This window comes from Capra hircus, chromosome 4, assembly GCF_001704415.2.
Source record: "Capra hircus breed San Clemente chromosome 4, ASM170441v1, whole genome shotgun sequence".
Lineage (NCBI taxonomy): Eukaryota > Metazoa > Chordata > Mammalia > Artiodactyla > Bovidae > Capra > Capra hircus.
Genome location: NC_030811.1, coordinates 16,663,773 through 16,684,273, shown reverse-complemented (window position 1 = coordinate 16,684,273; position 20,501 = coordinate 16,663,773). Strand labels below are relative to the sequence as shown.

General features: G+C 44.4%; 1 protein-coding gene across 1 annotated transcript in view; it reads right to left on the bottom strand.

Moving 5' to 3' along the window:
• The window catches only part of SLC37A3 (solute carrier family 37 member 3), a 51,075-nt gene continuing 32,759 nt past the window's right edge, over positions 2,186-20,501 (bottom strand). The window contains exons 8-15 of the mRNA XM_018046868.1: positions 18,001-18,085; positions 17,085-17,263; positions 14,761-14,902; positions 12,195-12,296; positions 11,550-11,597; positions 10,487-10,638; positions 5,495-5,560; positions 2,186-3,548 (exon numbers count right to left, since the gene is read on the bottom strand). Of these exons, the coding sequence (XP_017902357.1) occupies positions 3,456-3,548; positions 5,495-5,560; positions 10,487-10,638; positions 11,550-11,597; positions 12,195-12,296; positions 14,761-14,902; positions 17,085-17,263; positions 18,001-18,085 (867 nt within the window). The 3' untranslated portion in view covers positions 2,186-3,455. The remainder of the gene's footprint in view (positions 3,549-5,494; positions 5,561-10,486; positions 10,639-11,549; positions 11,598-12,194; positions 12,297-14,760; positions 14,903-17,084; positions 17,264-18,000; positions 18,086-20,501) is intronic.

Below are 20,501 nucleotides of genomic sequence, written 5' to 3'. Positions count from 1 at the left end.
GCTGTGCTGGGTCTTCGTCCCTGCGAGGGCTTTTCTCCAGTTGTGAAGCACGGGCTCCGGGGCTCACGGGCCTCTGCGGTCACAGCTCTAGAGCCCAGGCTCTAGTTGTGGTGCACAGGCTTGTCACTCCACGGCATGCAGCGCCTCCTGGATCAGGGGTCGAACTTGAGCCTCCTGCATTGGCAGGCAGACTGTTTACCACTGAGCCACCAGGGAAGCCCCCTTGTAACAAATCTTGAATGTTTGTTTATAAGTGCATTTTGATCTGGGGAGAGGGTACATGGGTTTTGGATTCTCAAAATGGCTTCTGACTTAGGAAAATTTGAAAACCACTCATGAAGGCAATTGGCAGTGTGGTCTGGGTGGGGACAGGATGGGGACTGAGGCTACATAAGTTGAGCTCACTTCCCTTGAGACTTGCTCTTAACTAAACACCAGATAGTATTATGTAAACAGGTGCCATACCTCTCTTTAGGACTTAACAGAGCCATTGTTAGGATCTAAGAACAGCTCTCTGGGAAAGCTGGTGACCCCTATTATAGAAACTAGCAGAAGATGAACAGAGAAGAGAACCCAGTGGAAAAAAAAAAAAAAAAACAGGCGGTAAGGAGATTCAATAGATTGAAATGCCGTAAAAGCCAAAGGAAAAAAGTCCTGGAGAAGAAGGTTACCGGCATCAAGTTTAAGAGGAGGATTAAGAAAGCAACGAGAAAAAAGAGATTGCTAAGTTCTATGACATCCCATTGCACTGTTTCCGTAGTGATACAAAAAAAAAGGTCAGAAGTTAAGGGTAAGATATCCAAACTAGAATACTTGGGAGAGCAGAGAGAGGCGCTGTTAATTATGACATAATTATGTCAGAGCATCAGACTTAAACCAGGACTGTCCTGGATGAATGGAAATACAGTTAGTTCCCTAGTTGAGGAGGAAGTACAACAGCCAGGAAGGCAGCAGATACCATCTGTTAACTCAAAGGACTTGGTCTTGAAAAGGAAAATAGGACATAAGTCAGAAGAACTAGTCGGGATAAGAAAGGGCTGTGTCAGCTACCTACATGGGAGATGGGAGGACGTCGAAGGTTGAAAAGGAGAGGGAAGGAGTGGACAAGAACATCTTGTACCCTCTGTCTCGCTGAACATAACACACAAAGGGGTGGGCCCTCAAGACACTTGTGAGTGTTGACCGTGGGGACCATCCTCCAGGAAGCAGCAAAGAAAGCCGGAGTGGAGAGGGGCCCTTCTCCCTTTGAAATGACAAGCAAGGAGAAAGGGCTTCCCAGGTGGTGCTAGTGGCAAAAAAATCCCTGCCTGCCAGCACAGGTGATGGAAGAGACGTGTGTTCGATCCTTGGGTCGGGAAGATCCCCTGGAGGAGGAAATGGCAACCCACTCCAGTATTCTTGCTTGGAGAATCTCACGGATAGAGGAGCCTGGTGGGCTACAGTCTATGGGGTCACAAAAAAAGTCGGACACAACTGAAGCCACTTAGTATCCACAGAAGGAGAACAGAAACCACCACGTGACCAGAAAAGGCAGGCCAGAGCATCCTGTCAGAGATCGAGGCCTCAGAGAAAGCTTTTCCAAACTACCTTCATGATGGCCTTTTCCTCAAGGGAAAAACAGTAAGAACGTGAGGTCAACTCTTATGAGTTCTTTAAAGCTAATCCGCACGTAGACTGCCAGACCCAGAACAATAGGCAATCTACCCGTAGTGCAAGATATAATTCATTCAATGCCAAGGAGTTATTTTATTTATAATTTCATTGCAGGTACAGCTTGGGGGCTACAGAGAGGTCAGAGGAACACTCGTCCAGCTAAGTTTAAACTGGGGCAAGAAAACAATGGTTGGTGTCAGGATACGAAGGTGTGACCACACTGATTACATGGCAGGGGAGAGGAAATTCTCTCAGCCAAAGGTCACCAAGAGGCTAAATAACCAAAACGGGCTTCACCCACAGACGATTCTTAAACTACAGCTAGGCCACTCATCCAAACTCAGCACAGGCCTGCACAAAGAAGGGGAGGCTTTTTCAGAGGGCAGCAGACATAGGCCTGTACAATCCGGCAGTCCGGTGGGGTCAGTGGCTGGTCAGCAGGGGACACTCAGGAGCACGAACTCTCCAGGCATGAGTCACATTCTACAATGCGGAGCTCAGAGTATAAAGAAAATAACCAGACGGACAGATATTTATTATAAAAGTCAATTTATTTTCCCTTTCTGTGTTTCAAAAGTTTCCCTTTCTGTCAGTAATGAGCAGTTAACTGATTGGAAGTCTGCTTGATTAAATAACATTAACAAGTTCATAAACACACATTTGAGAGTATAAAGCAAGAGGTTGAAAATTTTCCCCTAACTCCATGTAAATTAGGCAGCCCTCAAAATTGCACATTTTTCGCCTGCTCACTTTCATAATTTAAAATATATATACAGGATGACCTTAAAATATTGATAATTAGTATAGAATTCACAGCCTTGAAGATGTATATTCTACAAACATCTAAAGAATAGATATCTAGATACCTCTCAGGCCCTAGTAATCCACTGTGATTCAACATCATGTACTTCATGCATAGAAGGCCAAATGGTCTTTCCTTGTTCTCTAATTCTAGTCTTCTGCTGAGGTAACGCAAGGAACCCGGGTATGACAGAGACCAAGCCTCTGAAAATAGGGCTAAGCCAACTGGCTTCCTAGTGGATCCTAAAAAGTTCCCAGAGAACAAGCCTGGGATTGAGTACTTCGGTTATAAATTACATCCTGGAATGTTCACAACTGAGGTACCTCATGGTCCTTGACAGGAAGCCAAAAGACTTTCAGGAGTTGAAGGTAATTCTGAACGAAGGTGGAGGAGAACAGCTGACAATCCCTGGAAGATATTTCTGCTTCCGGAGCTGATCGACTTCAGAGCAGACACAAAGTAACTGAGCCACTCGGCACGTAGTGTGACTTTTCCCACTTAGAGTTTAACTAAGGGATTCTCTGTCCAAGACAGGCTTACGCTGGACCCAGCTGGAGTGCTGTACCAGGAAGTGATGCTTCAGAGATGAGCTGCTCTCTGGAAACTCATGACCGAAGCAAAATGCAACGATCCTTTCTATTCGTGGAGCGTGTCGTTGCTACAAACTGGGCACGACCGCCTCGTGGTCACTCAGCTTTCCAGACAAGGGTCCAAGTTCAATAAAGCATTTATGGTTAAAACGATGAACCTCCACAGGCCAACAGAGTTGCTGGCAGATTCACAGGCCATTCGGTACATTCACGGAACAACAGCGATAAATAAAAATCATGAATTCCTGTAGTGTAGAAAAAACCACCCAGCCTTCAACTGGTCAGCATCTCCGGGGGCTGACACTGCTGAAAGAGGCCCGACAATCTGAGGTTATGTTGGAGTTAAGACAAACCCAAAATAGGGTGAATTAAAAGAAGTAAGAGTCCGGACGTTCTTTTGTGGGCACCAGTCACTCACTCAATATGCGAGTTTGTCGTCTTTGCATAAGAGAGCATGTTTCCCTCACTATTAATGGTGAAATAAACAGAACTGTGCAACTTGTCTGTGAAGAGAAAAAGAGCATTAAATGTGCAGTGATAATTTAATTCTGTTAGCGCTTCATCGTTTGAACATAATAAGGAATTTGGACTACATTCTTTTTGACTTCGTACAAAGATAACTCAATCTTTAATGAAACAGAAAATGATTTTGAAAATTACAGTTACTATAACAAAATACTTAATGTAACATTACAGTCTCCTCAAAAAAAGAACCTAATGAAATAATTTGCTATAAGTAGAGCAGAGAATTGATACTGGAGCTCAGATTTCAAACAGCATTTCTTCCTACAGATTCCGTTTTCCATGACAATTTCTGGTATGATCAGACCAGCAGGTACATCAGGAGATATCTCCCTCTGCTTAGGGCGGATATCAGAAGAGGAACAGAAGAGTTATAGGGCCAAGCCTTTAGGAGCCAGAAACCAGTGAAGCTAACGGAAGCATCCTTTGTGATAGCAGAGAACATAAGCCTTAAGGCTGCTCCAGGGGATTCCAGGTGCTGAGCTGTCTCCAAGGCCCTTTGGACAAGGCTGGAGGACAATGTCTGGACTTGGGCGATGGAAGCTGCCTCCAATTAGGGTACTCTCAACTGAGGGGAAGGACACTAAATACACCCTCTGGTGCACGAAACTGTCACCAGACTCTCAAGTGGACCAGTCTCGAGCACTGTCTCAATAACGTGGTAAGAACACGTCACGTGCTTATTCAACAGAGAGCAATGTTTTAAAAGCACAAGGCCTTATTTTGTATTGGCTGTTTCCCAGAAAATACAGAGTTCCAGCGAAGAATATCTAAGGTGCAACAGATATTTTCTCAAGAGACTCAAGGTTCATTTTAGAACTTGCACGCCACAGTGTTTGTTTGCACGCCATAGTAATGCTTCTTTTTTAACCCTACGTGGTTTGGCATACACATTTCCTTCAGAATTCCCAAATTATATTTAGTGACAGAGAGTACCCTGGAAGAGTACCCTGATTAACAGTTGCGGATGTAAGTCTCTCATCATTTTTTCTGGAATCATGAATGACAATACTCATTAGACTCAGGTCAAGGGCAAACGTAACAGCCCTTTCCTTCCTTGAAAAATGAATGTGTCTTTTAGAATAGTAAGATGCTGGCTTAAGAAGTGATTTAACCTAACTGCAAGAAGAAATGAACTACTGACACATCCGGCAACACGGATGAACTGCAAAATGCTTATGCTGACTGGAGGAAGCTGACAAAACATGGAGTGTACGATTCCATGCGTATGAAGCTCAAGAAGATGCAGAGTAGTCTACAGCAACAGAAGCGTGGACCAGCAGTTGCCTGGTGGGGAGAGGTGGGATGGCGAAGAGAAGTGGGACACAGGCATGACACAGGGGCCGTGAGGAAACTTTGGGGAGTGACGGACACTTCCTGCCCTGATCCGGATAATGTTTTCACAGGTATGTATGGACATATGTTAAACCTTCTGGAATTTTATATCTCAAATGCATGCCATTTGTTTTAAGCCAATTATTTCAACAAAAAAGACTACTTTGAATGTTAAAACAAACAAACAAAAAAACAAACAAACAGTGATTTAAGTAAATGTTTTGAACTCATTTAATTTAAAAAACTACTAGCTAAAGACTGCCCTGTTGGACTAGTGGTTAAGAATTCACCAGCCAGTAGAGGGGACACAGGTTCGATCCCTGATCTGGGATCCTACATGATGCAGAGAAAAAGGCTGGGCACCAGAACTACTGAGCTTGTGCTCTGCAACAAAGGAAGCCACTGCAATGAGATGCCCACGCACCACAACAAAGAGGAGCTCCTGCTCACCTCAACTAAAAAAAGCCCACGCAGCAGAAGACCCAGCACAGCCAAAGATAAGTAATAAAATAAATACGTAAATCTTAAGGGGAAAAAACTACTAGTTTATTAAAAAAAAAAAAAAAAAGAAGAAGAAGAGGCACATACTTACCATAAGAATGAAAAAGTAGAAAACCCACATCCATCCCAGGTTGTCCTGGATCAAAGACACCAAATACTAAAAGGGAAAAAAAGAAATCACAATATAATAAATTAATAAAATGAAGTGGCTAAAAAGTAGATGAAACATGGCTCTTCTAGAAAATGAGAAAGGAGTCAGGGTGTGTATAACGTTTCACAGTTTTTAGCGCTCCTGCACATGCATGCTCCTAATTAAGCTTTACTGACAGCCTTCGTTTGGTAAGCTGGCAGAATCCAAATAAAAAATGGAATGGAAGGCCTAAGTCCAAGAGGTCTATATTTTTTTCACTTTGCTATTAAGAGAGAATGATGAACAACCTCAAACCACTTCTGTTTCATCATCGCTTCTTCCAGTGAAAGGTACTGTAACTGATGCTTTTAAAAATACTTAATCTTTTAAGTATACCACTCAGTTTTCATACACTATTTGCTCACAGGATTACTGCATGAGTTTGACACTCTATAGCATATTCTTTTATTTTCAATTACTAAAAAGTATCCAGTAGCTTTTAACCCATTTTCTTTTTTAAAATTATGGTAAAATACATATAACATACAACTTGCCATTTTAGCAAACTTTCATTGTACATACAACTCAGCAGCACCAAATACATTCATGTCTTTGCACAATCATCACCATTACCTATTTTCAAACTTTTTCATCACCCCAAACAGAATCTCTGCACTTATGAACTCTCTGCAAGAACTCTCCATGGCCCGTCTCCTCAGCCCCTGACAAACTCTAATCTGCTTTCTATTCCTATGAATTTGCCCATTCTAGGTATTTTGTGTTAAGTAGAATCACCCAGTATCTGTCCTTTTGTGTGCAGCTGATTTCACTCAACACAATGTTGTTAAGGTTCATTCATGTAGCACACATCAGAACTCCACTCCTTTTTATGGCTGAATAATATTCCACTGCATAGATATACCACCTTCTGTTTATCTATTCACCTATCCATGGACATTTTAGTTGTTTCCACCTTGTGGCTATTATGAATAATGCTGCAATGAATAATGGCAAACAAATAACTGAAACTGTCTTCAAGTCTTCGGAGTACAGCTTACCTGGAGTGGAACTGCTGGGTCATATGTTAATGTTTGCCTTTTTGAGGAACCATCATAGCATTTTCTACAACAGCTGTGTGGTTTTACATTCCTACCAGCACTGTATGGAATTTCTCCACATCCTCACCAGTACTTACTACTTTGTTCTACTTTGCTTTAATTACAGACATCCTAATTAGGTGTGAAGTGGTAGTTCATGTTTCTCCTTTGCATTTCCCTAAGAGACTAAGGATGCTAAGAATCTTTTCAGGGGTTCACTGACCATTGGTACACATCTGTCATAAGGAGTTGTCCCTATGTTTTCTTCTAAGGGTTTTATTAATTCTTATTAAGAGATTTATTAGCTCTTATAGGTATGTGATTCATTTTGAGTTAATTCTTGTACATAATGTAAGGGTCCAAATTCATTATTCTGCAATGTGTACATCCAGCTTTCCCAGCACCTTTTGGTGAAGAAACCACTCTTTCCCCAGTGAATGGTCTTGGTACCCTTCTTAAAACTCAGCTGACCACCGACATGATCATTTAACCCATGTTCTTTGATCACATCATTAGTAAAATTTTTAAGTGGGAGAAATTAGAGGAGATTTAATTTAGCATGAGTGATTTAGCATGGATGGCCTTATGGAAAACAAAAAAGCTGAGGTGTAATCACCCCTCAGAGGAAGCACAGTGGCCCTCCAAACTCTCTGAATGCTACTTTATCTTTTAAATAGCTTTACCGACATACAATTTACATAATACTAAGCTCATATCACTCAATGGATTTTAGTATACTTACAGAGTTGTGCAACCATCACCATAATCTAATTTGAGACCATCTTCATCACCCCAAGAGAAACCCATTAGGAATCACTTTCCAGACCCACCCAACCCAAAGCAACCACTAATCTAATTTCTTTCTCTATAGATTTGCCTATTCCGGGTATCTCATATGAATGAAATCACATAAATAGGTGGTCTTTGGTGACTAGCTCCTTTTACTTAGCATAATAGAGTTGAAGTTCATCCATACTGTAGCATCTATCAAACCTTCATTTCTCTTGAACTGCCAAATAATACTCCATTAGATGGCTGGATGGCATCACCGACTCAATGCACATGAGTTTGGGTGAACTCCGGGAGTTGGTGATGGACAGGGAAGCCTGGCATGCTGCGATTCATGGGGTCACAAAGAGTCGGACACGACTGAGCGACTGAACTGAACTGATATGAATATATCATATTTTACTTATCCATTCATCGGTTGATGGACGTAAGGATGTTTCTACTTCTTAGCTATTATAAATAATCATTTGCTGTGAACACATTTCTGTAAAAATGTTTATGTGGACATTTGTTCTCATCTCTCTTGGGAAAACACTGCAGTTTAACCTACTGAACCCCTGTTGTGTGTCAAAAACATATTAAGCATTGGGAACGCAAAGAGGAAGGACATAGCACGGTTCTATCCTCAAGGAAGGCAGAGTCTGATACAGGGGATCAATCAGCCAGTCAGTGTGAAACACCGCGGCAACTGTTCTACCACAGGCGTGCACCAACTGGTGTGGAAACCAGCAGGAGAAAGCAGTATTTTTCTTGGGAAGTCAAGGAAAGGCTGGGAGAACAAAGCTATTCAATGTGAATCAGGCGAATGCTAGGGACCAAGTTTACAGAATTTTTGTTTTCGTTTTGGCCATACTGTGCGGCATGGGGGATCTTAGTTCTCTGACCAGGTACTGAACCTGTGCCCCCTGCAGTGGAAGTGAGGAGTCTTAACCACTGGACCACCCGGGGGAGTGTGAAGTTTTTAACATTAAGTCATGAAGTTTGGGGTTTTATACCTCAAACAGTAAGAAATCATTCAAAACTCAACATACCAGGGGAATAAGTAAAGCAAACAATGATTTACTCTCCTGTTTCTGCTTCTAAAACCGTGAAAGTCAGTCTAACGCTGACCCCGAGTTCCTAGTTAGGGATCTTAAGACTAGCAGGCATTCTAATTAAAAAGAAACTCCTTGAAATGTTCATTACAATCCATCCATCTGATTAATGAAAAAAACATTAGCTAAGAAGGAAAATCTAAAATACAGTCATTTCAGAAAAGGATGCCCAATACCCTTCATACAAAGACATCTGAACGGGTGGCCAGTAGCATTTTTTAGCTCCTACTCCAGAGCATAGCAAGAAAACAGAGTCCTCCTACCTTTGCTAAGTTTTCCTTTTTCCCTTTAGCTCCATAATCAAATAAGCTAACACCCTGATCCTATAAATCATTCTTTCTACAACCATTCAACAAGTACCTGAGCGTCTCATGTGTGCCAGGCACCCTTCCTAGGACTGGGGTGACAGCGAAACCCCAAACACTGCCCTCGTGAAGCTCATCTTAGTGGGAGAGACAGACAGTAACAAATAAACACGCACTACATGACCAGGGAGAGGTGTGCATTCAGTTGGTGTATCTCCTGCAATGGGTTTCCCAGCCGGCTCAGTGGTAAAGAATCCACCTGCCAGTGCGAGAGATGCGGGTTCAATCCCTGAGTTGGGAAGATCCCCTGGAGAAGGAAATGGCAACCCGCTCCAGTATTTTTGCCTGGGAAATTCTATAGACAGAGGAGCCTGGTGGGCTACAATCCACGGGGGTCACAAAAAGCCAGACACGACTAACTAAACAACAACAATCTCCAGCAATATCTGCTCTTGTATTAACCACTCACGATCAGATACCAGTGGTCCAACCCCATTAAGCGAGCAAAGCATCAATCTTCAAGGCCATCTACTGACCTCAGTGTCAAAACTACAAGCCTTTTTCCTTCCATTCTCTTTCTCCCGACCTCTATTCATTTATGATCTGAGTAACACCCCCACCCCTCAAATTCTGGCTTCCTGTTTCTGTGACCACTGGGCATCCTCTGAGGTTTTGCCCATATTTTCTTTCCCCATTAAACATCACACCACTGCCATAGTTTCAGATATTTTATCCGTGCAGTTGATTCTCAAATCTACATTTTACAAAATTAGCACTCAATGACTGAGAGTGGTATACCCCAGGAGAGACAAATACTCATGACTGTCCCAGAGAAACAATGCCTTTCTGAAGCTGAACAAAAGCAAGAAAGATCAATTAGAATGCTTCTGACAAGGACTTCCCTGGCGGTCCAGTGGTTAAGACGCTTCCAATGTAGGGGGTGCAGGTTCGACGCCCAGTTGGGGAACTAAGATCCCACACGCTGTGCAGCACAGCCAAAAAAAAGAGACAACAGTTCTGACTACCTACAGTAGGCCACTCTTAACCTAGAAGATCTCAAACTTTATCGAGTACACAGGACTCACCAGGATGGCTTGTTGAAATACAGATCCCCAGGCCCTCATTCAGCGAGTCCACAGTAAGCTAACTGTTCTGTACTTTAATGAGTTCCCAGATTGATTCTGACTTAAGACATTTATGAACTGTCTTTTGAAACACAGTTGTAGGAAGCAGAGGAAGCGTCTCAGGGAAGCCGCAGGGTCCATGGCAATTTCTGGCGGGGATGTGTGGGAAGAACGTGTGTATGTCTGTGTTTGGATGGTGGGAGAGCTGGGGCCTGTGTGTCAAGTGCGGGGTAATGAGAAGCATGGGTCTCCTGGCCTCCCTGAAGTGCCAAGTTCAGGCTGGAAGAGGAGGCGGTGGGCAGCAGGGACTGAAGGATCTGTCTTACTAAGTGTTCACTTCTTTCTAGACAGGAAGAATCTGAAGGTAAAAGTGGAGGGGCCGAACTGATAAATGTCGAGGGGCCTTCCATGTTAGGTCACTAAGAACCCAAGGCTTTTAGTACAGCGTACTAGAGCACGAGAGCGCCACCTACCGTGGCCCTGCAGGCGGGGGTAGGCCCTCCCACCGCTAAACACTCCCCGTCCAGCCCTCCTGCCCTCTCACCTGGCCCACCGCAGCTCCAATGCTCCCGGTTCCATCAACAATCCCAGTGACGGTCGCCAAAGCCTCACTGCTCCCTTGGATCAGCTCCTGACGACCCAGGTCCGCAGAAATAGCAGAGCTAATCATATTAGAAGGTCCACCAATAAAGAATCCTAAAGTCAGAAACAGAACAGGTTCTTAAATATTAAGACACTACTCGTAACAACGCGTTAGGAATCCATTGAGAATTACGTAAACTCTAATCCCAATACTCTAACTGGTATGTTGGAGAGAAACAGAAAGAAGGGGGCAAAATTACCTGTAAAAATGGAAACTCCCCCAGATGTAACATCTTAGTTAGCATCCACTTTCCTCTAGAAAACAGTGAACACAGACCTCTCTAATCCAGTGAAGTGTGCATTCACTGACAACTGTCTGCACTGGTTTATCAAATTCTATTATGGCAGAGATGAGTCAGAGTATCTGAATACCCAAATTCAACCAAACAGCGAGAAAGAGAGAGAGAGGAGAAAAAGCGATTTAAACAGTGCAAGGGGTTCCATCTGCCACTGTTCTCGGTGAGGCTGTCACAGGAATGAGCGCGGTCAGGGCCGAGAGTCTCACAGAGCAGCAGCAGCTTCAACTATCCCATGAGCTCAAATTTAATAGGAGTTTTTCTGTAACATGGTCTCTAATGGCACTCAACTGATTCATCTGGGGTTCAAGGGAAGAAATACTGACCAATTCCAACATAGGAGGAAAAACCAGCTATACTGGACTTTTTGAAAGTTGGTGAACTGGTTTCCAGCGGGGCATTCTTCCTACACCGCTTCCGGGAGTGGTATGAGCGGGTGTGGGCCGCAATCAAAAATCGGAGGAAATCTCTAAGGGACGGCTTCCGCCACATCAGGACTGAGGCGGTCACGTGAGAGCAGAGAAGCAGGATCTGGGGGACGCATCTTTCCTTTACCACCTGAATTTTCTATAATTAAGGCTTTAGAATAGCTCAGCTTGAAGGAGCAGTTTCCTTTTTCCCTTTTTATTTACAGAGGAACAAGACAGTGAAATGGAACCTGTGCCGTACCTGTGACAGCCATCAGAAGCGCATTGATGGACTTGTCGTTTGGAGAACCTGCAAGGAAAGACAGGCACGGGGTGATGACGTGAGAAGCGCAGTACATGTGTCTCCTCCCAACAGTACACACAGGCCTGGATTCCCATGACCTCACAGATCTCCCCAAGATAGCAAGCGGATACGGCTCCATCACCACCTCTCCCGACTTTTATTTGTAATGTCTGCCTCTGGCTGGTGCTCAAGCTACTGTGACTTCTAAAAGCTACAGGAAAACTCCTATCTCAGTAGCATCTTAAGGGACAGATACCAAACCTACTAATTACCATCTTTCCTCTTTTGAAATCTTGTCCCTTTTATTGTTTTATTGGCTCTAATGCTGCACCGCTGGAGCCTACCCTTGGACAAAGCATACACACTCCCAAGCAAGCTTTTAAACAAACCGACAAAGCACGAGAGATGCCAGTTTCCTCCCCAATGCAAATAAAACTACGTAATGGTACTTTTACCACTGTTCACAGGACAATACAAAGATCCCATTTATGCCCTGGCGGCTGGTCTCAACCACCTCCCCAGGGCTGATCACTGACTCGAGGCAAGTAAATGCCTTAGTCCTGAGAGATGAGGCAAACAGTTTAACTGCAAGGAAATACTCACGACTGTATCCAACCAGGGACCCGATGGCCAGAAGCAGACTGAGAGCTAACACCGGCGCTCTCTTCTGTAACATGTCGGAGATGAAGCCTTGCAGCGTTCCACCTTCCAGCACAAAGAGGTGCAACCCAGTCAGCATCTCGAAATTAGCTTAGTTACCTGACTCTTGCTTACCATGTACCCTCCACCCGCCGGCAAGATCCTAACACTGGTCTATCCAACAAGACAGCTGACTCTCCTAAAAAAATCTCCTCCATAATTTGCTTTTAGAAAGATCACCTGTCAATTCACATGATGGCAGATGGGGACAGACCACCAGTCAGACACCAAAATCAGGAAAAATCATCAGACCCACCCTCACTGTTCCTTGCTGTTTTCCCTTCTCCAATCAGCTGTGAAGTCTTTTCTTGCCTTTTCCCCCCGCCCCTGCTTTTTATTTGAAAGATAATTAATGAGACTCTGTGTGTCACAGGTTATGAGTGGTGAACATAAATATTCACTAAAATTAAATGCAGCAATTATGGTTTGGCAAAAACTAATAGGTCAAGATGTTTAAAATAAGTTAATGTGGAGGACTTCCCTGGAGGTCCAGTGGCTAAGACTCTGCAATCCCAATGCAGGTGGCCTAAATTCAATCCCTGGTCAGGGAACCAGATCCCACATGCTGCAACTGAAGAGTCTGCATGTGGCAGCTAAAGAGCCGGATACCACAATGAAGACTGAAGGTCTCGAGTGCTACAACTAAGATCCAGCGCAGCCAAATAAACAGACAGTTAAAAAGAAGAAGAAGAGGTGATGTGGATCCTTGAAGCAACACAGTCACATTCAGATACAGTCCTGTTTGGAATCTCGGGGCATTGGGACATCTGGTGCACCCTCATCAGAATCTGTTCAGGACACAGAAGTATGTGCAAGTCTAAACGCAGCATTCTCACCTTTGGCTCTGAGTCTAAGAATGAGGGCGCACAAGTTCAGATACAATAACAGCATATCACCTAAGGATACACTGTGTTTTCATGCGCTCAGGGCAGTTTAGTCTGTCCACAGATCTAAAGGTAAAGACAGGCTACCAAGGTTCTGCCACAGTCATGTAGGTGGTGCCCACTACCGTGCGTTCTGTATATCCATCTGGTTTTGAAGATTCCTACTTCCTTGTTTGGGCTTCCCTGGTGGCTCAGTGGTATAGAACCTGCCTGCCAATGCAGGACACGTGGGTGCAATCCCTGATCCAGAAAGAACTCCTGGAGAAGGAAATGGCAACCCACTCCAGTATTCTTGCCTGGACAATCCTAAAGACAGAGGACCCTGGCGGGTTACAGTCCATGGGGTCAGAGAGAGTCAGACACAACTGAGTGACCAGCTATAGCAAAAAGTCACTATTAAAATCTGCTGTGGGGGGGTGCAGGAACCTCCCCGTCCCCCATGTGCTGGGCGCCTCCTTTCGCAAATAAAGTGGGTGCACCGTGAAAAAAAATAAAATAAAATAAAATCTGCTGTGGGGCTTCCCTCATGACTCAGTGGTGAAGAATCCGCCTGCCAATTTAGGAGACACAGGTTCGATCCCTGATCTGAGAGGACCCCTCATGCCACGGAACAACTAAGTCCATGTGCCGCAACTACCGAGTCTGTGCTCTACAGACCGGAGGCTGCCACTGCTGAAGTCCACTGCCCTGGGGCCTGTGCTCCACAACAAGAGAAGCCACAGCAAGGAGAAGTCTGTGTACCTCAACTAGAGAGCAGCCCCTGTTCTCTGCAACCAGAGGGAAGAAAAAAAACCCAGGCAGCAACAAAGACCCAGCACAGCCAAAAATGATAAATAAATAAAATCAACTTTAAAAGAATGGGACGCACAAGTTCAAACACAGTAACAGCCTAAGGGCACACTGTGCTTTCATATGCGCAGGGCAGTTCAGTCTGTCCACATGTCTACATGTAAACATTACAGAAAGGCTACCAAGGTTATGCCACAGCCTAGTAACATGCATGCTGTACGTCTGTCTGACTTTAAAGTTTCCCACTTCCTTGTTGATGCTTACAGCTATAGCAAAAAGTCACTATTAAAGTCTGCTGTGTACAAGGAAGCAAATGCAAAACAAAATAACCCCTGCTATTATTCCTACCTTTATGATCCGACAGTCAGTACACCAAGCTAGTATGTTTCCCTTCTTCGGCTGTGGGTGATAGGTAAATGAACATAACTTGGATCTCTAACATACAATTAGCTTTAGAGCTAAGCGATCCCTGGGAGTATACAAAAGGCTCTTAAAGTATACTTAAAGAGATCAGAGAGAGCAACATCCCAGTGCGTCCCAGGACAAAAGAACTGATCCCGCAACAAAGGACTGAGAAAAAAGAGCTCTATATATCACAGGGCTGCCGCAGGCTGGGTCCTCTTTCCTATGGACTTTTTTTTTTTTTAAAGAGTCTGGCTATTTACCAGTAGGACAGTTTAGGAAAAAGGGCTGTGGAATAAGTGATAAAACTTTAAATGATGCCAGATTTCATAACCCAATAAAATCTGACTAGTGACTCACTCTTGCTAGAGGAAAAGATGCTTCACTGGCCGTACCTATAATTCCTCCGACGTCGTACCAGATGGACAGCTGGTCAGCTTCGGCCTCCTTCCATCCAAAGTTGTTACTCAGATAAAAGGGCAACCAGAAGAAGAAGGAGTAATTCACTAACTTCAAGCACGCGTAGGCCAGTGAATACTACAAGGAAAACACCCAGCTGTCAGCAAGGAGCGAACAGCACAGTGTAACCACCGCTCTAATACAATTAAACAGCAAAACAAGGCAGAAGAGCTGGGGCCCCATGGTACCTGATTTTAAAATTGAATGTTCCTATGAATTCCCATTGCCTGACTTGTCCTAGTCTTCCTCCTCTCTCCCCCCAGCTTAGCGTCTAGAAAGGTAGTAAAATAAGCCTTGGGATTAAAAACACAGAGGACTACTCCCTAACTGTCCCCACTTTCTTCTCCTTTTAGCTTTCTGGTAGAAGCAACCTGGTATTTTGAACCATAAGGCAGGGCATGGACTCACATTTCTTTATTTAGATAAAGATAAAGGTATTCATGCCACTGAGGAGCACTAACCATAGGCAAACGAATCCAGTGAACATCACAGCTTTTATTGCAGGTAGTCAACCCTTTCAGGCTCTACTTCCTTCGAAGTTAATATGATGACCAATGCAAAGCAAAGTGACTGAATTCTAGTTCCAAAGGTCTAAGAAAAGCATCAGCGTGAAAACTACTTTAATAGGGTCGTTTCTGAAAGCTGAGTCAAAAATGAAAGCAGAGGATCATCACGGGCCTTGTGGCTCTAGGTTGAGGAGCAAGAGCTCCCATAACATGGCAGTGGGGCTGAGAAACCTATATTCAACACATTATTACCAGGAAATCCGGACATTCAGCATCAAAGGAAGAGGGGGAGGAGCAGAGAGACTCACTTCAAAGGGTGTCTGGCTAGTATATTCTCTTCCCTGGAGCTGCCACTTATTCCCTAGGTATCACTTGTTTTAAAGGGGCTTTCCTGGCAGGACCGCCGCCCCCTAGGGAGCCAAATCTCAACCACAAGTGCATTTTGTCCAGACAGCCGGCCACAAAGACAAAGGGATTAAGTTCACTAGATTCCCTTTATACCCTGTCCATGGCGGGGAACAATAGCTTGTGAAATACAAAGGGATAGCAAGGGAGTGCCACGTTTAGTCACAACAAATCTAAGTCCTGTCTCAGAAATTAAACTCTTACCAGCAGAATATTTTAATAACTACTGTAAAAAAAATAACTAATCATTAGCATAAGAACAGGCCCCCAGGGAACATGCATTTCCCTGTATCTTTTGGTTGAAGAACTGTGGGAACTAGCCCTTCGACCTGAACTCATGCTTAAACTTTATCTGTTGCCAAGTGTCAGTTCTCTTAGCCTGGGGTAGGGAGAAGGGAGTGAGTAAGTACGAAATAGGACAACCAGCAGACTCTGAATCTACTTGAGAGGTTATATTCATAACGCATCATTAAACCATAAAATTAAAAAGGTGTTTATTCATAATAACTCGACATTGCAGACTTCAGGGAGGATGGACTGGTAGGCCTTCTATCCACAGGAAGGGGAACTGAGACACAAGGAAGAGCTGAGTAAAGCCACAGACCTCACAGAAACTTAGTGGATAAGCTGGCAACATAGCCTAGGCCTCTTAACTCCACTCCTGTGCTAGAGGCCTAAAACACCAAGACACAAAAACTGTGGCAGAATGGACTCAGTTTAGATGTTAGGAAAAAAGCCTGATTGGAGGTTATGCCAACCCTGGAATGCACTACCCAAGGACACTGTGCAACACCCTGCTCTGGCCTTTTATAGAAGGGCAAACTATTTTTTTCCCTAGAACGGCAAGAACATTGGCCAAGAAGACAGACTTAACGAACCACTCAAGCCCCTCTTGATGTACTTATAATTCTATAAGACTTCAACAGGCCAAAAGGCATATATTCAAAGATACCCATTTTTGCCTTCTTACTCAAACTCTAGTATCAGGGTCAGCAAATTGGGGCTCACGGGCCACTTCCGGTCAGGTCCGCTGGTTCCATGTTGTCTGTGGAGTCCTCTGCTCTACTGAGCTGAGTGGCTGTGGCAGAGACTGTACAGTGGCCCCAGAATTGAAAACATTTACCTTTGGCTCTGCACAGAAAAGGCACCACCCCCCGCACTGGGTATCAGATACAAGCTCAAGTGGTATCAATAAACAAGCTGAGGGCCACTGTTCCTCTGGACATATATTCCTGAAATAAAGTCTCAAAGAGAAGCTAACTGCTTCAAGGTGCCTTATCCCCGGCAGTGCTACTATCCAGGCTATGGTATCTCCCAGGCTTCGGTGGGGAGGTTTGAACAGTCCTTACCGCTATAACTCCAGGAAGGCAACAAGCCTGGTAGAAGCTTATTGCCTTGACTTGGCTCACAGTATTGCCTTCTTGGATTGAATAATTAGGCTCAGCTTCATCTTCGTTTTCAGCACCATTAATTAACGGCCTGTGTGAGTCTTCTTCAAAATTTTCTTCTGTCTCGATACCTGGGATACCTACAACAACAGCAACAGCCACACTGAGAGGGTGCCTTCAGGTGCCCAACTCTGTGCTAAGGGCTTTACACGTACCATTACTTACGAGGTCCATGCTATTTTCATTTGCGTTTTACAGGAAAAAGTAACTAAGGTTCAGAGTCCAAGGTCAATCAAGGTCACACAGCTAATGAGCAACAAACCCAGGACTCAAATTCTCCTTTATCTGGCTTCAAAGCAATGTTTTTTCAACCACATCATGCTCTCTTTCATACAGAAAAACTCGTTAATTACGTACTATTAAACTGACGTGTCTCTTCAGTAAGACTCAAAAGATAGAAGAATCATACATCTGCTTCTGTGGTTTCACTTGTATGTTCTGCCTGTACGATCTGTATTTAACCACAGATAAGTATTTCACTGAATTTTTCTTCTGAAGAAAAAAAGATCTGTCTCAAGGAGCGAAATTCAAAATCCATCCATGCTAATTTCAAGCCAATGTCTCCATTATAAAACCTCATTTGCAAATGATGAATTTTCCTGAAACTATAAAAAGGTGAGCCTCACTCCCTCAAACATTTGCAGCTGTGCCAGGCGAGGCTGTGGCGTCGACAGGACACAAAACAGCAAGACTGCTCTTTTAATTCACTGAAAGCAGCTCACAGTTCTCCTAGGGAGAAAGAGCTGGGCTGTTCCAGCCTCGGGTTTCTCTCTGCCGGTGTTAGCAAGACAATCTGAGTAGAAAAGCAGCCTCTCACCAATTTCTTCCGGTGACACCAGGAGTCCAAAGAAGATGACGATCCCACCAGCAAACTGCACGGCCGCCGTCACCAGGAAGGCATACTGGGGGGGCGGGAAGGGGAGAGGTGCTCCTGACACATCTGGGATGCTCGTTAACCACACCATCGTGAGAGACACACGTGGGAGGACGGGGCGCCTGGGAAGGAAATGCGCGCCGGGCGCCCAGCCTCTGCCAGGCACTGAGCTAAGTGTTTTACTTGTTTTCTCACAAGTTTTTCCCAGGGACTCTGCGGAGCTCAGAGAGGATAATTAAGGTCTCCTGGACACTGAGTGGTACTATTACAACTGAGAAGCCAGAATTGGCTCCAAGAATGGCACTCTTGCCACCACTCAGCCTCACGCAACAGACAGTATCTGCCCTCGGTTTCCCGTTGAGGGGGGTTACACACTACACACATTAATTAACAGGAACTTCCCTGGTGGTCCAGCAGTTAAGAATCTGCCTTGCAATGCAGAGGATGTGGGCTCGATCCCTGGCTGGGTAACTAACATCCCACATGCCATGGAGCAACTGAGCCGGTGCAACTGCTGAAGTGCGCACGACACGACAAAGACTCTTGAGTGCTGCATCGAAGAACCCACAAGGCCAAAACATGAAATACAGATAAATTTTAAAAAGAGACACTACACGTTAAAACAGGCAGCATGGAAGTGGATAAATGAGAAGGCTGAGTCCCCATGGGAAACATAGAGAGGAACTGAATCTGGAAGAAAAAAGCCAAGGAGGTTGAAGGAGGGAGACAGCGCTTTAGGGAGAGCTGAAAATCCTGGCAAGTGACCACCTTTCCCAGCACAACTGAAGCCACGGCACCAGGCGGGAGGGAGACGGGAAGCCTTCTGCACAGGGGGAGTTGAGGGCTGTGCTGGGGGTCACAGGGGAGAACAGTGTTCTTTCGATGGTCCAGGTGAGACACTCGAGAGCCAGACAGCATCAGTGAATTTTATTTAAGAGAGAATGGAGCCTGAGGTGTCAATGAGTATTTCCAGAATTCAAATCTGGGAGGAGCCCACACGGTGACCTGAAATTCCCATCTGAGCCAATCAGTACAATCCACGCGTGAAGCTAAGAAAGCTGGGAAAAGGTGACTATGAAGACAGGAAGGACTTCCCACTGGCCCTAACTAGACCAAAATTCTTCAAGGACCAAACACTTGGCAAGCTGTTTAAAAACTGTCACCTACTTTCTGAAAGAGCAACTTACTTTCAGTTATTGGGTTTGGGGTTTTGTTTTGGCCGCACTGCATGGCTTGAGGGTTCTTAGTTCCCCGACCAGGGACTGAACCCACACCCTTGGCAGTGAAAGTTTGGAGTTCTAACCACTGGACTACCAGGGAATTCCCAATCATTAGGTCTTTGAACAGGCAATCCGTTGACATGAGCCATTCGATTTTTATTTGTCGAACATATAAGCACTGTTATTTAGCTTGTACTTTCCAAAGTTTGTTTTGGAAACAGAAGCCAATACAACAGATACTCTTTAATTCTTCCTCCATTTCACATAAATGGCAATACTCAACACACGGTTATCTTCACTTCACTGAGCTCTATCCCAATCTGGACACGCAGGGCTGCCTAATTCTACTTCACAGCTGCACAGATTCCACTGAATAGGTGTTTTGTGGTTTAACTATTTCCCGTTTGGTTGACATCTGTTACCAATCTTTTGCTCTTACAAACAATGCTGAAGCAAATACCCTTGCAGATGTACTCTTTGTATATGATGAAGTATACTCATCAGTCAGATTAATTCATGGAGGTCGAACTGCTAGGTCAGAGCCATTATAATTCTGATGTGTTAGTCACTCAGTCATGTCCGACTCTTCACAACCCCATGGACACCAGGCTCCTCTGTTCATGGGATTCTCCAGGCAAGAATACTAGAGTAGGTTGCCATTCTCTTCTCCAGGGGATCTTCCCGACCCAGGGATCGAACCAGGTCTCCCGCATTGCAGGCAGATTCTTTACCGTCTGAGCCAGCAGGGAAGCCCAGGTTAAGTGACTGGGTTTTTGACAGACATTCCTATATTGACCCCAAGAGGAGTTATTTACTCGCCCACCCGGCAATGCCTGCTGTCACCTAATAAACATGGTACCAAACTTCTGGATTTTTACCAATCTAATAAGGATACAGTGTAGGTTTTTTCTCTCTCTTTTTTTTACAGTGGTTTTAATTTGCATTCCTCTACCACTTCATACCTAAACTCCTATAAGGGCAGAGATTGTTGGCTCTTTGGGCCAAGACTCTATCCTCTACTGCCTTGGGGCACGTAAGAGGAACTTAAGAATATTACTGAATGAATAAACAAGTTCTGAGTGAAGTGGAATAGCCTGTCATATGTTTACAAGCCATTTCTCTTTCCTTTCCATGAACTATACATTCAAAGGCTTTGCTTTTCTTTCCATGTGTTGTTAGTCTTTGTCTTTATCAATTTGTGGACACTTTATACATTAAGGAGAT